The 24,597-nt window shown below is 45.7% G+C and overlaps 1 protein-coding gene across 1 annotated transcript in view; it reads left to right on the forward strand.

Annotated features, from left to right (window-relative positions):
* Nucleotides 1–2,085: 2,085 nt before the first annotated feature.
* The window catches only part of LOC137849157 (olfactory receptor 14C36-like), a 35,701-nt gene continuing 13,189 nt past the window's right edge, over nucleotides 2,086–24,597 (forward strand). Inside the window, exon 1 of the mRNA XM_068668651.1 lies at nucleotides 2,086–3,352. Within this exon, the coding sequence (XP_068524752.1) occupies nucleotides 2,430–3,352 (923 nt within the window). The 5' untranslated portion in view covers nucleotides 2,086–2,429. The remainder of the gene's footprint in view (nucleotides 3,353–24,597) is intronic.

Genomic DNA, 24,597 nt, shown 5'->3' on the forward strand with positions numbered 1-24,597 from the left:
CCTCTTTTCCCTTGGTTTCCCAACTGACAAGGTTCCTAGTCAGATAACCTTGCTGGAAGAAATATATTCTCTCTCCCATGCTCTCACCAGTCAGTGTGACTGACCAGGTCTGTCTTCCTCACTGAGTACTTTAACACTTCTAGGTCAGGTTTTGTCCTCAGATGTGTTGTGTCCCAGGAGGCTCTCTCCCTCCCCATTCTTAACAGAACAGGGAGAGAAAAATAGGAGCAAGATGTGGAGAGACTCTACCAGGGAGTGTAGTGATCGGACAAGGGGCAGTGCTTTTAAGCTAGAAGAGAGTAGATTTAGGTCAGACCTAAAGGAGAAATTCTTCAAAGGCAGGTGGAGAGACAGTGGAACAGGTTGCCCAGAGAAGTGGTGGGTGCCTCATCTGCGGTAGTGTCCAAGGTCAGGTTGGATGGGACATTGAGCAAACTGGTCTAGTGGGAGGTGACTCTGCCCATTTCACAGGGACTGTAACTAGATCTTAAGGTCATTTCCAACCCCAGATATTCTATGATTCTATGAGCTTGATGGGTTGTGTAGTCTGTGTAGACAGAAGGATTTCATTTGCTGTGAAAAAGATTGCTTCTCCTGAATATTTACAGGTTCTCAAAAGAGATGGAATAAAATTTGTTGTCCTAACTAATAACAGGACAACAAAAGGTGATTCCCACAATGAACACATACTTAGGGGAAAAGATAGCACTGGAATTAGGTGTCTCTTCCTAGTGGAGAGAAGGAAGAACAGTGATTGCATCAGTTCAATTCAAAGTTGATTCCCCTGGAGGCCCAGGGACTTGTCAAGAGCTCCCAGTGCTGCTGAGCTGGGCCGGGCTCCTGGGCCCAAGGGGAGCTGCTGGCGAGCGGGCAGCACTGCAGAGAGACAGCTCTGCCCAGGAGCAGCTCCTCTGCACAGCACAGCAGCAGGGCTGGGGGCACTGCCTGCAGGGGACAAGGGCAGTGAGAGAAGGGAGGGAGATGTTAAAGGCAGTGTGGAGGGGGGATGCTGAGAGCTCACTGCAGGAGAAATCTTCACAGTCCTGAACAGGGTAAGTCTGTGGCTGCAGGAAAAGGCAGCTGTTGTTCCTGGTGCCATCTCCAGATTTGCTGGTAAATCCCACATCTGTGGGAGCTTTCAGGAGGACTTGGAGTTTCTTTGAATAAGAGGAAAAGAACAAGCTCCAGAGCAGGGATTACCTGCCTAAGCTGACAGAAGGACAGGACATGGGGTTTCGTTCATATGGGGCTAGCTGCAGGCTGTGCAGCCAGGGTGCAGGCAGGGGTGGCCAGGGCTGTGGTGCAGAGCAGGGTCCCTGCTGTGCCCCAGGGGCTGTGCACCGGGGCAGGCTGCTCACAGCTCCACAGCACCCCCAAGACATGTCAGAAGGGAATCTTCAAGAGGCAGGTGACCGAAAGGGATTCTTGAGGTGAATTGTTCTGTGCTTTGAGTTTTGGTGCTTTTGGTGTTTTGTGCTTTTGGTGTTTTGTGTTTTGAGTGAGCCCTGCAGTGGGTGGGGCTGGCAATGAGCTGCCCCTCCCTGCAGGACACCCCCATCCTCAGGACATCTCTCTCTTTCCCTGGGTTGTCCTGCTGGGCTGCAGGCTGCCATCCACAAAGGGCACAGCTCTCCCAAGGCAGCTTTGCTCTCTAGGAACCCGATGAAGAAGGCAGCTCAGTGCTAAGGTGGTGGAAATGCTGCTGGATGGTGTCCATGGGCATCTGCAATGAGTCCTCTGTGTCCCTGGCTGGGAGGGGAGAGCTGAGGTCCTCCTCAGGTACACCAACACGGGGTGGAGAGTTGTCAATTCACGCTTTCAGACTCAATTCCTCTGCTCTCAGCAGTGCCCAGGTTCTTCTCAGGGTGTGATCATCCTCCCATCCTCACCGAGCTGCCAGCACAGGGCACCTGAGGCTGGGACTGATGGACAGGTTGGCCGTCCACCCTCAGCACTAAGAGACAGTCCCTTCACCTCCCAGGACCCACAAGATTTCACTTTGATCACAGCGGATTTATTTCTTAATTGATTTATTTTTCCATAAAGGAACTCGTCGTGTGTAGTGGGGCCCCTGGAATAGGTTCAACAAAACAAAATTCTCACAGCTCTGCTCTGCAGTCAGGTTAACCACGAGCAACGGTGTTGAAACAACCTTTATTACAACAAGTGGGTTAATTGGGGACCCCCCTGCGTTGCTATTTACCAGCTGCTGTAGGGCAGGACTTGCTCTTCTGGAGTCCAGAGCAGAGTCCTTGCTGTGCTGTCAGCCTCAGCTTTGTACAACCCAGAGCTCAAGGAAAAGGGAGCTGCACAAAGGTTTTCCTGAAAGGGCACGGGTGCGGTGCTGGGTTTGTAGGGAGTAGAGTTGCTCAGAGAAATCTACCCCGTATTTCTCCACCCTGGACAGGCTTTGTTCCCAGAGGCAGCAAATGTCCAACAGCAGCTTCCCCAATGAGTTCCTCCTCCTGCCATTCTCAGACACACGCGAGCTGCAGCTCCTGCACTTTGGGCTCTTCCTGGGCATCTACCTGGCTGCCTTCCTGGGCAACGGCCTCATCCTCACAGCCATAGCCTACAACCACCGCCTCCACACCCCCATGTACTTCTTCCTTCTCAACCTCGCCCTCCTCGACCTGGGCTCCATCTCAACCATTGTCCCCAAAGCCATGGTTATTGCTTTGTGGGACACCAGGACCATCTCCTACTCAGGATGCGTTGCCCAAGTCTTTTTTCTCTTCTTCTTGCTTGGAGCAGAATATTCCCTTCTCACCGTCATGGCCTATGACCGCTACGTTGCCATCTGCAAACCCCTGCACTACGGGACCTTTATGAGCAGCAGAGCTTGTATGAAAACAGCAGCAGCTGCCTGGGGCGGAAGTTTTTTCTATTCTGTTTTGCACACGGCCAATACATTTTCCATACCACTGTGCCAAGGCAACGCCCTGGACCAGTTCTTCTGTGAAGTCCCCCAGATCCTCAGGCTCTCCTGCTCGGATGCCTACCTCAGGGAACTTTGGGTCATTGCAGTTAGTCTTTGTTTAGCTTTTGGGTGTTTTGTCTTCATTGTCCTGTCCTACGTGCAGATCTTCAAGGCAGTGATGAGGATGCCCTCTGAGCAGGGCCGGCACAAAGCCTTTTCCACGTGCCTCCCTCACCTGGCCGTGGTCTCCCTGTTCATCAGCACTGGCACAGTTGCCTACCTGAGGCCCCCCTCCATCTCCTCCTCATCCCTGGATCTGGTGGTGGCAGTCCTGTACTCGGTGGTGCCTCCAATGCTGAATCCCCTCATCTACAGCATGAGGAACCAGGAGCTGAAGGATTCCCTGAAAAAAATGATTCTGTTCAGTTTTGGGCCCCTCGCTACAAGAAGGACATCGAGGTGCTTGAGCGGGTCCAAAGAAGGGCGACGAAGCTGGTGAGGGGCCTGGAGAGCAAGTCCTATGAGGAGCGGCTGAGGGAGCTGGGCTTGTTCAGCCTAGAGAAGAGGAGGCTCAGGGGTGACCTTATTGCTCTGTATAAGTACATTAAAGGAGGCTGTAGCGAGGTGGGGGTTGGCCTGTTCTCCCATGTGCCTGGTGACAGGACGAGGGGGAATGGGCTAAAGTTACGCCAGGGGAGTTTTAGGTTAGATGTTAGGAAGAACTTATTTACCGAAACGGTTGTTAGACATTGGAATAGGCTGCCTAGGGAAGTGGTGGAGTCACCATCCCTGGAAGTCTTCAAAAGACGTTTAGATGTAGAGCTTAGGGATATGGTTTAGTGGGGACTGTTAGCGTTAGGTCAGAGGTTGGACTCAATGATCTTGAGGTCTCTTCCAACCTAGAAAATTCTGTGATTCTGTGATTCTGTGATTCTGTTGGCAGTACTTCAGCAGGACTAAGGCACCCATATTTATTCACTTTTTTGCTGTTGTTGCAGTTCGTTGTTTGTTTGTGGTTTTTTTTTTTTGTTTGTTTGTTTTCTTGTGCTTTTCTCTGACTACCCCGTTTGAACATGAATGTCTGGATTTGTCTCACTCCTCCAGAGGCACAAGCCCAGTCCCTCTGTCCCAAAAGCCATCTTTAAATGTATTTATGTCAGAGCTGTATTCCTTTTTTACTTCTCTGTAATAAAAGGGGATGTCTTCAGTGCTGTGTCTGAAGTTTGAGATTTTTTTCCTTTTGATGGAGTCAAGAATACTCTCAAGAAATTGCACCCTAACAGGGCCTGCTGTTAACCTTGTGTTCTCCATTTGAGGATGAGATTATTGGGTGATTTTATAGGGAATTTTGGGATGGATTCAGCTCTTATCTGTGGGTGCCCAGAGCCACTGGAGATGGGAATGGTCAGGATATATCTGCTTGGGACTGTCCAGCATGTGACAGTGTTCCTGTCAGATGCTGATGTCTGAACCCAGGAGAGCACAGGGATTATTCACAGACAGCCCGTTTCTAGGGGTGGGCAGCAAACGCAGCTTCAGAACGTCACCCAAAGGGCTAAGTGGAAAATTACCTGGGCTAATTAGGGCTCTGTAGTCCCACGAGAGGCAGCAGAGACACAGAGGTTGCAGGGAAGGGAGCCTGAGGAACGACTCATGTCCCCTTCAATGAAGAACCATAGCTGGGATTTAAGGACATGGTCTGAGCCACTTGAAATTCCCTGTGGTTGCCCTGAACTCCTACAACAGCCACAGATCACACGGATGTCCCTGGAGAAGGGGCTGCAGGTGGTCAGGAACTGGGATATGCTGGACAGGAGACCAGGGGCATGGGAGGAATTCCTCGCTTGCATGGGGGATGTCATGAGGCAGAGAAAACTCTTCTTAAGAAGGAAGCAAGCTTGCTTCACACAACCGTGCTGTTCCTCTGGGTGGTGGCAAGTTTTCCAACGGGCTCAAAAAAGGTAAAACAAAGTGACAGCAAGCAGGCTCAGCAGGTCCTCGGCACCCCAGCACAGAGCCACAGCCCCATAACCTCCAGCAGGAAAAAATTTGTTCCCCTCCTTCAGAGGGAAACAAAACCCGTCTGAGCTTTCCTTGCTTCTTAGACAATTTCCAGCAGCTCCAGAAAGAAGTCAGTGCTGATGAGAGGTCTGCGACTCAAAGGTGCTTTAGCATGGCCCAGGAGAGAAGCTCCTGTGAGGAGGTGACATGCTTTGACCCACTGAAAATGCCTTCATGAGGTGGTACCCGGGAGGAAATGGGCCAGGAAGGGCAGGAGCGGGAGGGATTGGGATCACAAAGGCACAACCCCATCCTGCTGCCTGCTGTGCTGGGCGTAGACTCAGCAAGAGAGGCAGGCTACTTGGCTCTGCCTCCTAAAAACCCTTACAACCCTAACCCTAAAAAGACTAAAGCCCTAACCCTAAAAACCCTAAAGCCCTAACCCTAAAATCCCTTACAAACCTAACCCTAAAAACCGTAAAAACCTAAACATAAAAACCATTAAAACCCTAAGTCTAAAAACCCTCAAGCCCTAACCATAAAAACCCTAAAGCCCTAACCCTAAAATCAATTACAATCCTAACTGTAAAGACCATGAAACCGTAACCCTAAAATCCCTAGAATCTTAACACTAAAATCCCATAAAATCCTAACCCTAAAAGCACTTACAACCCTAATTCTAAAAACCCTCAAGCCCTAACCCTAAAATCCCTTACACACCTAGCCCTAAAAATCCCTTACAGTCCTAATCCTAAATACCCTGAGAACCTAACACTAAAAACCCTTCCAACCCTAACCCTAAAAACCCTCAAGCCCTACCCTAAAAACCCTTACAACACTAACCCTAAAAGCCCTTACAATCCTAACCCTAAAAATCCATTACAATCCTAACCCTAAAAACCCTAAAACCCTATCCCTAAAAACCCTTACAACCTTAATTCTAAAAACCCTCAAGCCCTAACCATAAAAACGCTAAAGCCCTAACCCTAATATCCCTTACAATCCTAACCCTAAAAACCTAACCCTAAAATCCCTTACAACCCTAACCATAAATTCCCTAAAGCCCTAAACCTAAAATCCCTAAAGCCGAACCCTAAAATCCCTTACAATCCTAAACCTAAAAACCCTAAAATCCTAATTATAAAAACACTCAAGCCCGAACCCTAAAAACCCTAAAGACCTAACCCTAAAATCCCTAAAGCCCTAACTCTAAAGTCCCTTACAACCCCAACCCTAAAAATACTTAGAAACCTAACCCTAAAAACACTAAAGCCCGAACCATAAAAACCCTTAGAATCCTAACCCTATAAAAACTTCCAACCGTAACGCTAAAAACTCTAAAGCCGTATCACTAAAATCCAGTACACTCCTAACACTAATAATCCTAAAGCCCTAACCCTAGAATCCCTTACAACCCTAACCGTAAAAAGCCTAAAACCCTAACACTAAAAACTCTCAAGCCCTATCCCTAAAAACCCATAGAATCCTAACAATATAAAGCCTTACAACCCTAACACTAAAATCCCTAAAGCTCTAACCCTAAAAACCCTAAGAAACTAACCATAAAAACCCTTACAACCCTAACCCTAAAAACACTTAAACCGTAACCCTAAAACCCTACAACCCTAACCCTAAAAACCCTTAAAAGACTACCCCTAAAAACCCTACAACCCTAACCCTAAAAACCCTTACAACCCAAACACTAAAACCCCTTAAAACGGTAACCCTAAAAACCCTAAAGCTCTAACCCTAAAAACCCTTACAAACCTAACCCTAAAAACCCTTACAACCCAAACGCTAAAAACACTTAAAAACCTAACCCTAAAAACCCTAAAGCCCAAACCTTAAAATCCCTTACAACCCTAACCTTAAAAACCCTTACAACCCTAACCATAAAAACCCTAAAGCCCTAAACCTAAAATCCCTAAAGCCCTAACACTAAAATCCCTTACAATCCTAACCCTAAAAAAACTTCCAACCCTAATTCTAAAAACCCTAACCCTAAAAACACTAAAGCCCTAACCTTAAAAAACCTTACAACCCTAACGCTAAAAACCCTTACAACCCTAATTCTACAAACAGTCAAGCCCTAACCCTAAAGACCCTTACAACCCTAAACCTAAAAAGCCTTACAACACTAACCCTAAAAACCCTTACAAACCTAATTCTAAAAACCCTCAAGCCCTAACCCTAAAAACCCTTACAACACTAACCCTAAAAACCCTCAAGCCCTAACCCTAATATCCCTAAAGCCCTAACCCTGAACTCCCTTACAATCCTAAACCTAAAAACCCTAAACCCTAACCCTAAAAACCCTTACAACCCTAATTCTAAAAACACTTCTAACCCTAACCCTAAAAACCCTAAAGCCCTAAACCTAAACTCCCTAAATACCTAACCCTAAACTCCCTTACAATCCTAAAACTTAAAAACACTTACAATCCTAACCCTAAAAATCCTAAGACCCTAACCCTAAAAACCCTTACAGCCCTAACCCTAAAAACTCTCAAGTCCTAACCCTAAAAACCCTTACAAACGTAACTCTAAAATATCTAAAGCCCTAACCCTAAACACCCTAAAACACTAACCCTAAAAATCCCTTACAATCCTAACCCTACAAAACCTAAGACCCTAACCCTAAAAACCCTCAAGCCCTAACCATAAAAACCCTTACGACCCTAACCATAAAAACCCTTACAACCGTAACCCTAAAACACCTAAAGCCCTAACCCTAAAAACCCTTACAATTCTAAACTTAAAAACCCTAAAGTCCTAAACCTAAAAACCCTTAAACCCTAACCCTAAAAACCGTTACAACCCTAACACTAAGAACGCTAAAGCCCTAAACCTAAAAACCCTAAAGCTCTAACCCTAAAATACCTAAAGCCCTACCCCTAAAATCCCTTAAAAACCTAACCCTAAAAACACTTACAACCCTAACCCTAAAAACCCTAAAGACCTAACCCTAAAATCCCTAAAGCCCTAACGCTAAAATCCCTTACAATCCTACCCAAAAAACCCTTACAACCGTAATACTAAAAACCCTAACCCTAAAAACCCTAAAGCCCTAACCTTAAAAACCCTTACAACCCTAACGCTAAAAACCCTTACAACCCTAATTCTAAAAAGAGTCAAGCCCTAACCCTAAAGACCCTTACAACCCTAAACCTAAAAACCCTTACAACACTAACCCTAAAAACACTCAAGCCCTAACCCTAATATCCCTAAAGCCCTAACCCTGAAATCCCTTACAATCCTAACCCTAAAAACCCTAAACCCTAACCCTAAAAACCCTTAAAATCCTAACCCTAAAAACCCTAAACCCTAACCCTAAAAACCCTTACAACCCTAAACCTAAAAACCCCAAAACCATATCCCTAAAAACCCTGAGACCTTAACCCTAAAAATACTAAAGCCCTAACCCTAAAATCCATAAAGCACTAACGCTAAAATCCCTTACAATCCTAACCCTAAAAACCCTTAAAATCCTAACCCTAAAAACCCTAAAGCCCTAACCTAAAACCCCTAAAGACCAAACACTAAAATATCTTACAATCCTAACCCTTACAAACATTTACAACCCTAAGTCTAAAAACCCTCAAGTTCTAACCCTAAAAATCCTAAAACCCTAACCCTAAAAATCCCTTACAATCCTAAACCTAAAAACCCTAAGACCCTTATCCTAAAAACCCTTACAGCCCTAAACCTAAAAACCCTAAGACCCTAAACCTAAAAACCCGTACAACCCTAACCATAAAAACACTCAAGCCCTAACCCTAAAAACCCTTACAATCCTAACCCTAAAATCCCTTACAGTCCTAACCATAAAAACCCTTACAACCCTAAACCTAAAAACCCTTATAACCATAAACCTAAAACCCCTAAAGCCCTAACCCTAAAAACCCTAAAGCCCTAACCCTAAAATCCCTAAAGCCCTAAACCTAAAATCCCTTAAAAACCTAACCCTAAAAACACTTCCAGTACATACCCTAAAAACCCTCACAACACTAACCCTAAAAACCCTAAAGCCCTAAACCTAAACTCCCTAAAGACCTACCGCTAAAATCACTTACAATCCTAACACTAAAAAGCCTTACAACCCTAATACTAAAAACCCTAACCCTAAAAAACCTAAAGGCATAACCCAAAAAACACTTACAACCCTAATTCTAAAAACACTTCAAACCCTAACCCTAAAAAACCTAAAGCCCTAAACCTAAACTCCCTAAATACCTAACCCTAAACTCCCTTACAATCCTAAAACTTAAAAACACTTACAATCCTAACCCTAAAAATCCTAAGACCCTAACCCTAAAAACCCTTACATCCCTAACCCTAAAAAACCTCAAGTCCTAACCCTAAAAACATTACTACAGTAACCCTAAAATACCTAAAGCCCTAACCCTAAAAACCCTCAAGTCCTAACCCTAAAAACCCTTACGAACCTAACCCTAAAAACCCTTACAACCGTAACCCTAAAACCCCTAAAGCCCTAACCCTAAACTCCCTTACAATCCTAAAACTTAAAAACACTTACAATCCTAACCCTAAAAAACCTAAGACCCTAATACTAAAAACCCTTACAGCGCTAACCCTAAAAGCCCTCAAGCCCTAACCCTAAAAACACTTACAACACTAACCCTAAGAACCCTAAATCCCTAACCCTAAAAACCTTAAGCCCTAACCCTAAAATCCCTTACAATCCTAACCCTTAAAAACCTTACAACCCTAAGTCTAAAAACCCTCAACTCCTAACCCTAAAAACGTTTACAAACCTAACCCTAAAAAACCTTACAACCGTAACGCCCTAAAACCCCTAAAGCCCTAACCCTAAAAACACTTAAAATACTAACCCTAAAAATGCTTACAACTCTAACCCTAAACTCCCTAAAGCCCTAACGCTAAAATTACTTACAACCCTAACCCTAAAAACCCTTACAACCGTAACCCAAAAACCCTAAAGCCCTAACACTAAAAATCCTTACAATACTATCCCTAAAAACCCTAAAGACCTAAACCTAAAAACCCTAAAATCCTAACCCTAAAACCCCTTACAAACCTAACACTAAGAAAGCTAAAACCCTAACCCTAAAATCCCTAAAGACCTAACCCTGAAATACCTAAAGCCCTAAACCTAAAATCCCTAAAGCCCTAACACTAAAATCCCTTACAATCCTAATGCTAAAATCCCTTACAGTCCTAACCCTAAAAACACTTACAACCGTAATACGAAAAACCCTAACCCTAAAAACCCTAAAGCCCTAACCCTAAAAGCCCTTACAACACTAATTCTAAAAACACTTCCAAAACTAAACCTAAAAACCCTTACAATCCTAACCCTAAAAACCCTCAAGCCCTAAACCTAAAAATCCCTTACAATCCTAACCCTAAAAACACTAAAACCCTAAACCTAAAAACCCTTACAACCCTAACCCTAAAAACCCTCAAGCCCTAAACCTAAAAACCCTTCCAACCCTAACCCTAAAAACCCTTACAACCCTAACCCTAAAAACCCTTATAACCCTACCCAAAAAACCCTCAAGCCCTAACCCTAAAAACCCTTACAACACTAACCCTAAAAACCCTAAAGCCCTAAACCTAAAATCCCTAAAGCCCTAACGCTAAAATCCCTTACAATCCTAACCCGAAAAACCCTTACAACTGTAATACTAAAAACCCTAACCCTAAACACCCTGAAGCCCTAACCATAAAAACACTTACAACCCTAATTCTAAAAACACTTCCAACCCTAACCCTAAAAACCCTTACAACCCTAACATTAAGAACCCTCAAGCCCTAACCCTAAAAAACCTAAAGCCCTAACCCTAAACTCCCTAAAGCCCTAACGCTAAAATCACTTACAATCCTAACACTAAAAAGCCTTACAACCCTAATACTAAAAACCCTAACCCTAAAAAAACTAAAGGCCTAACCCTAAAAACACTTCCAACCCTAACCCTAAAAACCCTTAAAACACTAATGCTAAAAAACCTTACAATCCTAACTCTAAAAACCCTCAAGCCGTAACCCTAAAAACCCTTACAACCCTAACCCTAAAAACCCTCAAGCCCTAAACCTAAAAACCCTTACAACCCTAACCCTAAAAACCCTCAAGCCCTAAACCTAAAAATCCCTTACAATCCTAACCCTAAAAACACTAAAACCCTAAACCTAAAAACCTTACAAACCTAACCCTAAAAACCCTTACAACCCTAACCCTAAAAACCCTTACAACACTAACCCTAAAAACACAAAAGCCCTAAACCTAAAATCCCTAAAGCCCTAACGCTAAAATCCCTTACAATCCTAACCTGAAAAACCCTTACAACTGTAATACTAAAAACCCTAACCCTAAAAACCCTAAAGCACTAACCATAAAAAAACTTACAACCCTAATTCTAAAAACACTTCCAACCCTAACCCTAAAAACCCTTACAACCCTAATGCTAAAAAACCTTACAAACCTAATTCTAAAAACCCTCAAGCCCTAACCCTAAAAACCCTTACAACCCTAACCTTAAAAACCCTCAATCCCTAACCCTAAACACCCTCAAGCCCTAACCCTAAAACCCCTAAAGCCCTAACCCTAAAAACCCTTACAAGACTAACCGTAAAAATCCTTACAACTCTAACCCTAAAAACCCTTCAACCCTAACCCTAAGAACACTAAAGCCCTAACCCTAAAATCCCTAAAGCCCTAACCCTGAAATCCCTTACAACCCTAACCCTAAAAACCCTTACAACCCTAACCCTAAAACCCCTGAAGCCCTAAACCTAAAAACCCTAAAGCCCTAAACCTAAAATCCCTAAATCACTAACGCTAAAATCCATTACAATCCTAAACCTTACAAACACTTACAACCCTAATTCTAAAAACCGTCAAGCCCTAACCCTAAAAACCCTAAAACACTAAACCTAAAAATCCCTTAATATCCTATCCCTAAAAACCGTAAAACCCTAACCCTAAAAACCCTTACAAGCCTAAGCCTAAAAACGCTCAAGCACAAACCCTAAAATCCCTAAAGCCCTAACAATAAATCCCTAAAACTGTAACCCTAAAAACCCTTACAACCCTAACCCTAAAATACCTAAAGCCCTAAACATAAAAACTCTAAAGCCCTAACCCTAAAATCCCTTAAAATACTAACCCTAAAAACCCTAAACCATAACCCTAAAAACCCTTACAACACTAACCCTAAAAAACCTCGAGCACTAACCCTAAAATCCCTAAAGCCCTAACCCTAAAATCCCTTACAATACAAACCCTAAAAACCCTAAAATATAACCCTAAAAACCCTTACAACCATAACCCTAAAAACCCTTACAACCATATCCCTAAAAACCCTCTAGCACTAACCTAAAAACACTTACGACCCTAACCCTAAAAACCCTTAAAACCCTAACCCGAAAAACCCTAAAACCATATCCCTAAAAACCCTAAAGACCTAACCCTAAAATCCCTTACAATCCTAACCAGTAAAAACCCTTACAACCCTAAGTATAAAAACCCTCAAGTCCTAACCCTAAAAACCCAAAACCCTAACCATAAAAAACCCTTACAATCCTAACCCTAAAAACCCTAAGACCCTAATCCTAAAAACCCTTACAGTCCTAACCCTAAAAGCCCTCAAGACCTAACCCTTAAATCAATAACAACCATAATCCTAATAACCCTTACAACCGTAACCCTAAAACCCTAAAGCCCAACCCCAAAAACACTTACAGTACTAACCTTAAAAATCCTTACAACGCTAATTCTAAAAATCCTAAAACCCTAACCCTAAAAACCCTAAAGCCCTAAACCTAAAAACCCGTACAAACCTAACCCTAAGACCCTAAACCTAAAAACCCTTACAAACCTAACGATAAAAGACCTCAAGCCCTAACCCTGAAAAACCCTAAAGACCTAACCCTAAAAACCCGAAGACCCTAACCTAAAAACCCTTACAACACTAATTCTAAAAACCCTCAAGCCCTAAGCCTAAAAACCCTAAAACCCTAACCCTAAAAACCCTTACAACCCTAAACCTAAAAACCCTTACAACCCTAACCCTAAAAACCCTAAGACCTTAACCCAAAACACACCAAAGCCCTAACCCTAAAATCCCTTACAATCCTAACCCTAAAAATGCTAAGACCCTAATCCTAAAAACCGTTACAGTCCTAACTCTAAAAACCCTCAAGCCCTAACCCTAAAAACCCTAAAGCCCTAAACCTAAAATCCCTAAAGACCTACCCCTAAAATCCCTTACAATCGAAACCCTTAAAAACCCTTACAACCCTAAGTCTAAAAACCCTCAAGTCCTAACCCCAAAAACCCTAAAACCCTAACCCTAAAAACCCTTACAAACATAACCCTAAATCCCCTACAGCCCTAACCCTAAAAACACTTACAATACTAACCCTAAAAATCCTTACAACTCTAACCCTAAAAGCCCTTAATCCCTAACCCTAAAAACCCTTACAACCCTACCCTAAGAACCCTAAAGCCCTAACCCTAAAAACACTAAAGCCCTTACCCTAAAATCCCTAAAACCCTAACGCTAAAATCCCTTAAAATCCTAACCCTAAAAACACTTACAACCCTAATTCTAAAAACCCTCAAGCCCTAACCCTAAAAAACCTCAAGCCCTAACCCTAAAATCCCTAAAGCCCTAACCATAAAAACCCTCACAACGCTAACCCTAAAAACCCTCAAGCCCTAGCCCTAGAAACCCTTACAACACTAACCCTAAAAACCCTAAAGCCCTAAACCTAAAATCCCTAAAGCCCTAATGCTAAAATCCCTTACAATCCTAACCTGAAAAACCCTTACAACTGTAATACTAAAAACCCTAACCCTAAAAACCCTTACAACCCTTACAACAAGAGGCTCTGCTCCGTGTGTCCAGGACCCAAACCAGCATGGTGTCCCGCAGAAAAATTCCCAGTAAAGCTGCTGGTCGTTACAGACTCACCCAGTAATTAGGACTGGGAGAGTCCGTCCAGTCCAAGCCCTTCAAGCATCATTAGCAGGAGCAGGATTTCCAGGACTGCGTCTACACATCCTTTGAGTATCTCCAAGGAAAGAGACTCCGAAACCTCCGTGGGTGGCTTCAGACCAGTTTCAGTGGTCTGTACTGGAGCTTGGGGTTATTCCTCTCCAGGGGCAGGGGTATCAGCCACTCCTCCCAATTTATGTCATCAAAAACTTTGCTGAGGGTGCCGTCCGTTCCATCACTGAGGTCTCTGATGAATAAATTAACACTGGACCCAGTACTGGCCCCTGGGGAACACTACAGGCCACCAGTTAGGTTCTGCACCGCTGAGCATAACACTGTCCTGGTTTTGACTGGGATAGAGTTAATTTTCCTCCTAGTAGCCGGCAGGGTGCTACGTTTTGGACTAGGATGAGAAGAGTGCTGATAACACGCCGATGTTTTAATTGTTGCAGGGCAGTGCTTACACCAAGCCAAGGATGTTTCAGCTCCTCGCTCTGTCCTGGCAGTGGTGCAGGGATTCTCTTGACCAGATAATTCAAGAGAATCTCAGGAGACCGATGGGATGACATCTGGATATCAACACCTGGAGAAGGTCGGCCTACTGCAGGATGGTGCCACCCAAGAATTTGAACGGAAAAATCACGGAGAAAGACTCCAGACTCAGAATACTAGATTGGTTAAAAGGGCCAGTATGGATTGGAGCTATGTCAGGGTGGAGTTATCATACAAATGATAAAATATACAGAATAAAAATAAAAATAAATCATAAAAAGAAGAAACCAAACGTAACAGCGGCACTTCCCAGGAGGCGCCCAGCTCGGGCTGTCCATTGTATGAATTACTGATAAATAAAGACGAAGGAGAGTCCATCCGATCTACTGAAAAGGAAATTCCAAAAAAAAAAACCTGGAGGTGGCAGAAGCGTAAGTCCTTCAACACAAGGTGGCAGCAGCGTAATTCCTTCAACTCCAGGTGGCAGCAATGTGGTTCCTTCAACACGAGGTGGCAGCAGCACAACTCCTTCAACACAAGCGGCCGCAGCGAGATTCCTTCAACCGCTGCCCTTGTCTCACTCCAAGAAGGACATCGAGGGGCTGGAGCCCGTCCAAAGAAAGGCAACGAAGCTGGTGAAGGGTCTGGGGAACAGGGCTGATGAGGAGGCTGAGAGCTGGAGTTGTTTAGGTTGGGGAAAAGAAGGCTCAAGAACTTCTTAAATGAGGTTTCAGGGAGGTGGGGATTGGGTACTTCTCCCAAGCACCAAGTGATGAGACAAGAGGAAATGGCCTCAAGTTGCACCAGGGGAGGTTTAGATCAGTTATTAGGGGAAATTTCTTCACCGAAAGGGTGGTGCAGCATTGGAATGGGCTGCCCAGGGAATCGGTTGAGTCGCCATCCCTGGAGGTCTTCAAGAAACGCGTAGATGTAGAGTTTAGTGGTAGGTTAAGGGTTGGACCAGGAGATCTTAGAGGTCTTTTCCAACCTCAGTGATTGTGTGATTCTCTGATTCAGCTGCACAGAGCTGAGCTGGGGAGCTGATTGTGATGCGATGTGGTATGGAACATCCCTTTGGACAGTTGGGGTCAGCTGTCCTGGCTCTGTCCCCACATCCAAAGCACAGCACCACACCAGCTACTACGAAGGAAAATAATCCCAACCAAAACCAGGAAATTATCCACCCCTTCTTCCATAACATCTATGTCATGCTCAGGTCTTACTCTTCCCAATACAGTTACTCGTCCTCTTCCTCATAAGTTACTCATCCTTTGATATACACACATATCATTCTCTTAATCTGTGGGTTGTCCCATGGATGATTCTGGACCGTAGATATCCCGTAGATGATTCTGGATCATTTCATGCTGAAACCAGCCCTGGTTCCATCACCGCTGAACGTGTCCAGTTCTGTTCAGCATCACTTTTTAATTAACCTGGGTTACTCTTACCGTCATACCACTGATGTGACATAGAGCAATCATAGCGGTGATGACATTCGGTATTATACAGTAATTAACATCAGCCCATTAACTCATGGGCTGTCCCCGCCCAACATTAAATCCCCTTGAGGTACGCATCACACTGCCCCATTCCTCTGCATCACCCACCAAGGAAACCCAAGTTCTTGAGCAAAAACTATCCCACAAATGGGTTTTCGTTTGCCTGAGGCAGGCACATCCCAGACTCCTTTCCCCAGCATGTTTTTTACATGCACTACAAGAACTTTATCCCCTTCTACAGTATGTAACGCATTTGATTGGGCAGGTCCAGCTCAGTTGGATGATCCCCTCTTGTTGATAAACCAGGTGACCTTTACCAGATGTGTATCCCAATTTTGGGGATGTCCCAGCACCTTCAGTGTAGTCTTTTACAACCCATTGTATCTCTCGATTTCGACTCAAAACCATGCTCTTTGACCCCAGTGTCTATAAGGTTGTTTTGGAAATGAGCCCCATCATCTGACTCAATTCTTTCCGGGGTGCCTTGACACCATAAGACCTACTTTATGAGGCCCAGGATAGAATTCCTGGTGAAATGGGGCACGGGACATGTTTCCAGCCACCCGGTGGCTGTTTCCACCACTGTAGGCACATGGTGGGTTTGTGGGAAGGGGATAAAACCAAACAATCCCTGGTTATTATTTTATATATATATATAAATATATATATAATTATATCTCCCTGGAGATATTAGTGGGGTCTGAGTGGGGAAATTGGGGTTCTGAGTGGGAACTGGGGGCTCTGGGGATACTTGGGGGGGAAATGGTGGTCCTAGAAAAGTAATGGGGGGCTTTGGGGTTCCCTGGGTGGGTTCTGGTGTAATGAGAGGAAACTGGGGGATGGATCTTGGGGTGGTCCCAGGGGGGTCTGGGGATATTGGGAGGGGTCTGAGAGGGGAAATGGGCATTCTGGTGTGGAAAAGTGGGGGTTCTGGGGGAAAGAATGGGGGCTTTGGAGGATGGTGGGGGGAGCTTTGGGGGGAAATGGAGGGCCCCAGGGATACTGGGGTGGGAAATGAGGTCCTGATGGGGTCCTGGGGGATGCTTGGGGTGGGGGGAGGGGGTCTGGGGATATTGCAGGGGGAAGTCTGAGGGGGGGAAATGGGGGATTGGGGGAAATGGAGGGCTCTGGGGAAGCCCTGGGAGGCTCCTGGGGGAGTTCTGGGGTTATTGAGGGAGTCTGGGAAGAATATGGGGGTCTGGGGGGCAAATAGGGGTACCGAAGGGTATTCCGGAAGATTCTTGGGGAGGCTGAGGATAATGGGGGAGGTTCCCAGAGGGCAAATGGGTCGTTCTGGGGGGGGCTGGAAATATTAAGAGGGTCTGGGAGAGCCTACAGGTTCCTGGATGCTCCAATTTCATCCCACCCTTTGGTAAAAAATACTTGATTTTCCCCCCATTTTGCAGCCCCTAACGCTAAAAACCCTTACAACCCTAACCCTAAAAACCCTCAAGACCTAACCCTAAAAACCCTTACAACCCTAACCCTAAAAACCCTAAAACCCTAACCCTAAAAACCCTTACAACCCTAAGCCTAAAAACCCTCAAGCCCTAACCCTAAAATCCCTTACAACCCTAACCCTAAAAACCCTTACAACCCTAACCCTAAAAACCCCTTACAATCCTAACCCTAAAAACCCTAAGACCCTAACCCTAAAAACACTTACAACCCTTATTCTAAAAACCCTCACGCCCTAACCCTAAAAACCCTTACAATCCTAACCCTAAAATCCCTAAAACCCTAACCCTAATAACCCTTACAACCCTAATTCTAAAAACCCTCAAGCCCTAACCCTAAAAAACCTAAAGCCCTAACCCTAAAAACCCTTACAACCCTAACCCTAAAATCCCCAAAGCCCTAAACCTAAAATCCCTAGAGCCCTAACCCTAAAATCCCTTACAACCCTAACCCTAAAAACCCTTACAACCCTTACAACAAGAGGCTCTGCTCCGTGTGTCCAGGACCCAAACCAGCATGGTGTCCCGCAGAAAAATTCCCAGTAAAGCTGTTGGTCCTTACAGAATCACCCAGTAATTCGGACTGGGAGAGTCCAGTCCAAGCCCTTCAAGCATCATTAGCAGGAGCAGGATTTCCAGGACTGCATCTACACATCCTTTGAGTATCTCCAAGAAAGAGACTCCGAAACCTCCGTGGGTGGCTTCAGACCAGTTTCAGTGGTCTGTACTGGTGCTTGGGGTTATTCCTCTCCAGGGGCAGGGGTATCAGCCACTCCTCCCAATTTATGTCATCAAAAAACTTGCTGAGGGTGCCCTCCGTTCCATCACCCAGGTCTCTGATGAATAAATTAACACTGGACCGAGTACTGGCCCCTGGGGAACACTACAGGCCACCAGTTAAGTTCTGCACCGCTGAGCATAACGCTCTGTCCTGGTTTTGACTGGGATAGAGTTAATTTTCCTCCTAGTAGCCGGCAGGGTGCTATGTTTAAAATTAGGAAGAGAAGAGTGGTGATAACACGCCGATGTTTTAATTGTTTAATTGGCTTGGTGTAAGCACACCAAGGATGTTTCAGCTCCTCGCTCTGTCCTGCCAGTGGTGCAGGGATTCTCTTGACCAGATAAAGTCAAGAGAATCTCAGGAGACCGATGGGATGACATCTGGATATCAACACCTGGAGAAGGTCGGCCTACTCCAGGAAGGTGCCACCCAAGAATTTGAACGGAAAAATCACGGAGAAAGACTCCAGACTCAGAACACTAGATGGGTTAAAAGGGCCGGTATGGATTGGAGCTATGTCAGGGTGGAGTTATCATAAAAATGATAAAATATACAGAATAAAAATAAAAATAAATCATAAAATGAAGGAACCAAACGTAACAGCGGTACCTCCCAGGAGGCGCCCAGCTCGGGCTGTCCATTGTATAAATTACTGATAAATAAAGACGAAGGAGAGTCCATCCGATCTACTGAAAAGAAAATTCCAAAAAAAAAAAAATAAATACTGGAGGTGGCAGAAGCGTCAGTCCTTCAACACGGGGTGGCAGCAGCGTAATTCCTTCAACTCCAGGTGGCAGCAATGTGGTTCCTTCAACACGGGGTGGCAGCAGCACAACTCCTTCAACACAAGCGGCCGCAGCCAGATTCCTTCAACCGCTGCCCTTGTCTCACTCCAAGAAGGACATCGAGGGGCTGGAGCCCGTCCAAAGAAAGGCAACGAAGCTGGTGAAGGGTCTGGGGAACAGGGCTGATGAGGAGGCTGAGAGCTGGAGTTGTTTAGGTTGGGGAAAAGAAGGCTCAAGAACTTCTTAAATGAGGTTTCAGGGAGGTGGGGATTGGGTTCTTCTCCCAGGCACCAAGTGATAAGACAAGAGGAAATGGCCTCAAGTTGCACCAGGGGAGGTTTAGATTGGTTATTAGGAGAAATTTCTTCACCGAAAGGGTGGTGCAGCATTGGAATGGGCTGCCCAGGGAATCGGTTGAGTCGCCATCCCTGGAGGTCTTCAAGAAACGCGTAGATGTAGAGTTTAGTGGTAGGCTAAGGGTTGGACAGGAGATCTTAGAGGTCTTTTCCAACCTCACTGATTGTGTGATTCTTTGATTCAGCTGCACGGAGCTGTGCTGGGGAGCTGATTGTGATGCGATGTGGTATGGAACATCCCTTTGGACAGTTGGGGTCAGCTCTCCTGGCTCTGTCCCCAGATCCAAAGCACAGCACCACACCAGCTACTAGGAAGGAAAATAATCCCAACCAAAACCAGGAAATTATCCACCCCGTCTTCCATAACATCTATGTCATGCTCAGATCTTACTCTTCCCAATACAGTTACTCATCCTCTTCCTCATAAGTTACTCATCCTTTGATATACACACATATCATTCTCTTAATCTGTGGGTTGTCCCGTGGATGATTCTGGACCGTAGATATCCCGTAGATGATTCTGGATCATTTCATGCTGAAACCAGCCCTGGTTCCATCACCGCTGAACGTGTTCAGTTCTGTTCAGCATCACTTTTTAATTAACCTGGGTTACTCTTACCGTCATGCCACTGATGTGACATAGAGCAATCATAGCGGTGATGACATTCGGTATTATACAGTAATTAACATCAGCCAATTAACTCATGGGCTGTCCCCGCCCAACATTAAATCCCCTTGAGGTACGCATCGGACCGCCCCATTCCTCTGCATCACCCACCAAGGAAACCCAAGTTCTTGAGCAAAAACTATCCCACAAACGGGTTTTCGTTTGCCTGAGGCAGGCACATCCCAGACTCCTTTCCCCAGCATGTTTTTTACGTGCACTACAAGAACTTTATCCCCTTCTACAGTATATAACGGGTTTGATTGGGCAGGTCCAGCTCAGTTGGATGATCCCCTCTTGTTGATAAACCAGGTGACCTTTACCAGATGTGTATCCCAATTTTGGGGATGTCCCAGCACCTTCAGTGTAGTCTTTTACAACCCATTGTATCCCTCGATTTCGACTCAAAACCATGCTCTTTGACCCCAGTGTCTATAAGGTTGTTTTGGAAATGAGCCCCATCATCTGACTCAATTCTTTCCGGGGTGCCTTGACACCATAAGACCTACTTTATGAGGCCCAGGATAGAATTCCTGGTGAATTGGGGCATGGGACATGTTTCCAGCCACCCGGTGGTTGTTTCCACCACTGTAGGCACATGGTGGGTTTGTGGGAAGGGGATAAAACCAAACAATCCCTGGTTATTATTTTTTATATATATATATATATATATATATATAATTATATCTCCCTGGAGATATTAGTGGGGTCTGAGAGGGGAAATTGGGGTTCTGGGTGGGAACTGGGAGCTCTGGGGATACTTGGGGGGAAATGGTGGTCCTAGAAAAGTAATGGGGGGCTTTGGGGTTCCCTGGGTGGGTTCTGGGGTAATGAGAGGAAACTGGGGGATGGATCTTGGGGTGGTCCCAGGGGGGTCTGGAGATATTGGGAGGGGTCTGAGAGGGGAAATGGGCATTCTGGTGTGGAAAAGTGGGGGTTCTGGGGGAAAAAATGGGGGCCCTGGAGGATGGTGGGGGGAGATTTGGGGGGAAATGAAGGGTCCCAGGGATACTGGGGTGGGAAATGTGGTCCTGATGGGGTCTTGGGGGATGCCTGGGGTGGGGTAAAGGGGTCTGGGGATATTGCAGGGGGAAGTCTGAGGGGGGGAAATGGGGGATTGGGAGAAATGGAGGGCTCTGGGGAAGCTCTGGGAGGCTCCTGGGGGGAGCTCTGGGGTTATTGATGGAGTCTGAGAAGAATATGGGGGTCTGGGGGGCAAATAGGGGTACTGAAGGGTATTCCAGAAGATTCTTGGGGACGCTGAGGATAATGGGGGGGTTCCCAGAGGGCAAATGGGTCGTTCTGGGGGGGGCTGGAAATATTAAGAGGGTCTGGGAGAGCCTACAGGTTCCTGGATGCTCCCCTTTCATCCCACCCTTTGCTCAAAATCCTTTATTTTCCCCTCATTTTGCAGCCAGGCTCTGCCACGGTGGTGAGGAGTCCCTGGGGACACTGGGGACCACCCACGTGCTTCCTGAATGTGCCTTACCCCCCCAAATGTCCTCCCCAAAATTCACACACACACTTGTGGACGTAGCAAAGGACAAGCAGAACAGGGGGATCCTTGATTTTTTGGGACCCCCCCCCCCCCTTACAATAGAGGCTTCAACGCCCCAGGGCAGCTTGGGGGAACTGCCTCTCAAGCTCTGCTTTACGGGGAAAAAAATAGCACTTTTGGGATCCTTTGGGATGAGAACAGGCTCTTTGGGGTGAGAAGAGCTCTAACCCTAAAATCCCTTACAATCGTAACCCTAAAAACCCTTACTATCCTAACCCTAAAAACCCTTACAACCCTAATTCTAAAAACTCTCAAGCCCTAACCCTAAAATCCCTTACAATCATAACCCTAAAAACCCTTACAACCCTAACCCTAAAAACCCTCAAGCCCTAACCCTAAAATCCCTTACAATCCTAACCCTAAAAACCCTAATACCCTAACCCTAAAAACCCTTACAACCCTAACCCTAAAAACCCTCAAGCCCTAACCCTAAAAACCCTCAAGCCCTAACCCTAAAAACCCTTACAACCCTTACAACAAGAGGCTCTGCTCCGTGTGTCCAGGACCCAAACCAGCTTAGTGTCCCGCAGAAAAATTCCCAGTAAAGCTGTTGGTCATTACAGAATCACCCAGTTATTCGGACTGGGAGAGTCCAGTCCAAGCCCTTCAAGCATCATTAGCAGGAGCAGGATTTCCAGGACTGCATCTACCCATCCTTTGAGTATCTCCAAGGAAAGAGACTCCGAAACCTCCGTGGGTGGCTTCAGACCAGTTTCAGTGGTCTGTACTGGAGCTTGGGGTTATTCCTCTCCAGGGGCAGGGGTATCAGCCACTCCTCCCAATTTATGTCATCAAAAACTTTGCTGAGGGTGCCCTCCGTTCCATCACCCAGGTCTCTGATGAATAAATTAACACTGGACCCAGTACTGGCCCCTGGGGAATACTACAGGCCACCAGTTAGGTTCCGCACCGCTGAGCATAACACTCTGTCCTGGTTTTGACTGGGATAGAGTTAATTTTCCTCCTAGTAGCCGGCAGGGTGCTATGTTTAAAATTAGGATGAGAAGAGTGGTGATAACACGCCGATGCTTTAATTGTTGCAGAGCAGTGCTTACACCAAGCCAAGGACGTTTCAGCTCCTCGCTCTGTCCTGGCAGTGGTGCAGGGATTCTCTTGACCAGATAATTCAAGAGAATCTCAGGAGACCAATGGGATGACATCTGGATATCAACACCTGGAGAAGGTCGGCCTACTCCAGGAAGGTGCCACCCAAGAATTTGAACGAAAAAATCACGGAGAAAGACTCCAGACTCAGAACACTGGATTGGTTAAAAGGGCCGGTATGGATTGGAGCTATGTCAGGGTGGAGTTATCATACAAATGATAAAATATACAGAATAAAAATAAAAATAAATCATAAAAAGAAGGAACCAAATGTAACAGCGGAACTTCCCAGGAGGCGCCCAGCTCGGGCTGTCCATTGTATGAATTACTGATAAATAAAGACGAAGGAGAGTCCATCCGATCTACTGAAAAGGAAATTCCAAAAAAAAAAAAAAAAAAAAACCTGGAGGTGGCAGAAGCGTAAGTCCTTCAACACAAGGTGGCAGCAGCGTAATTCCTTCAACTCCAGGTGGCAGCAATGTGGTTCCTTCAACACGGGGTGGCAGCAGCACAACTCCTTCAATACAAGCGGCCGCAGCGAGATTCCTTCAACCGCTGCCCTTTTCTCAATCCAAGAAGGACATCGAGGGGCTGGAGCGCGTCCAAAGAAAGGCAACGAAGCTGGTGAAGGGTCTGGGGAACAGGGCTGATGAGGAGGCTGAGAGCTGGAGTTGTTTAGGTTGGGGAAAAGAAGGCTCAAGAACTTCTTAAATGAGGTTTCAGGGAGGTGGGGATTGGGTTCTTCTCCCAAGCACCAAGTGATGAGACAAGAGGAAATGGCCTCAAGTTGCACCAGGGGAGGTTTAGATCAGTTATTAGGGGAAATTTCTTCACCAAAAGGGTGGTGCAGCATTGGAATGGGCTGCCCAGGGAATCGGTTGAGTCACCATCCCTGGAGGTCTTCAAGAAACGCGTAGATGTAGAGTTTAGTGGTAGGTTAAGGGTTGGACAGGAGATCTTAGAGGTCTTTTCCAACCTCACTGATTGTGTGATTCTGTGATTCAGCTGCACAGAGCTGTGCTGGGGAGCTGATTGTGATGCGATGTGGTATGGAACATCCCTTTGGACAGTTGGGGTCAGCTGTCCTGGCTCTGTCCCCACATCCAAAGCACAGCACCCCACCAGCTACTAGGAAGGAAAATAATCCCAACCAAAACCAGGAAATTATCCACCGCTTCTTCCATAACATCTATGTCATGCTCAGGTCTTACTCTTCCCAATACAGTTACTCGTCCTCTTCCTCATAAGTTACTCATCCTTTGATAAACACACATATCATTCTCTTAATCTGTGGGTTGTCCCGTGGATGATTCTGGACCGTAGATATCCCGTAGATGGTTCTGGATCATTTCATGCTGAAACCAGCCCTGGTTCCATCACCGCTGAACGTGTCCGGTTCCGTTCAGCATCACTTTTTAATTAACCTGGGTTACTCTTACCGTCATGCCACTGATGTGACATAGAGCAATCATAGCGGTGATGACATTCGGTATTATACAGTAATTAACATCAGCCCATTAACTCATGGGCTGTCCCCGCCCAACATTAAATCCCCTTGAGGTACGCATCGGACCGCCCCATTCCTCTGCATCACCCACCAAGGAAACCCAAGATCTTGAGCAAAAACTATCCCAAAAACAGGTTTTCATTTGCCTGAGGCAGGCACATCCCAGACTCCTTTCCCCAGCATGTTTTTTACGTGCACTACAAGAACTTTATCCCCTTCTACAGTATGTAATGGGTTTGATTGGGCAGGTCCAGCTCAGTTGGCAAATCCCCTCGTGTTGATAAACCAGGTGACCTTTACCAGATGTGTATCCCAATTTTGGGGATGTCCCAGCACCTTCAGTGTAGTCTTTTACAACCCATTGTATCCCTCGATTTCAACTCAAAACCATGCTCTTTGACCCCAGTTTCTATAAGGTTGTTTTGGAAATGAGCCCCATCATCTGACTCAATTCTTTCCGGGGTGCCTTGACACCATAAGACCTACTTT

This window comes from Anas acuta, unplaced genomic scaffold (assembly GCF_963932015.1).
Source record: "Anas acuta unplaced genomic scaffold, bAnaAcu1.1 SCAFFOLD_295, whole genome shotgun sequence".
Lineage (NCBI taxonomy): Eukaryota > Metazoa > Chordata > Aves > Anseriformes > Anatidae > Anas > Anas acuta.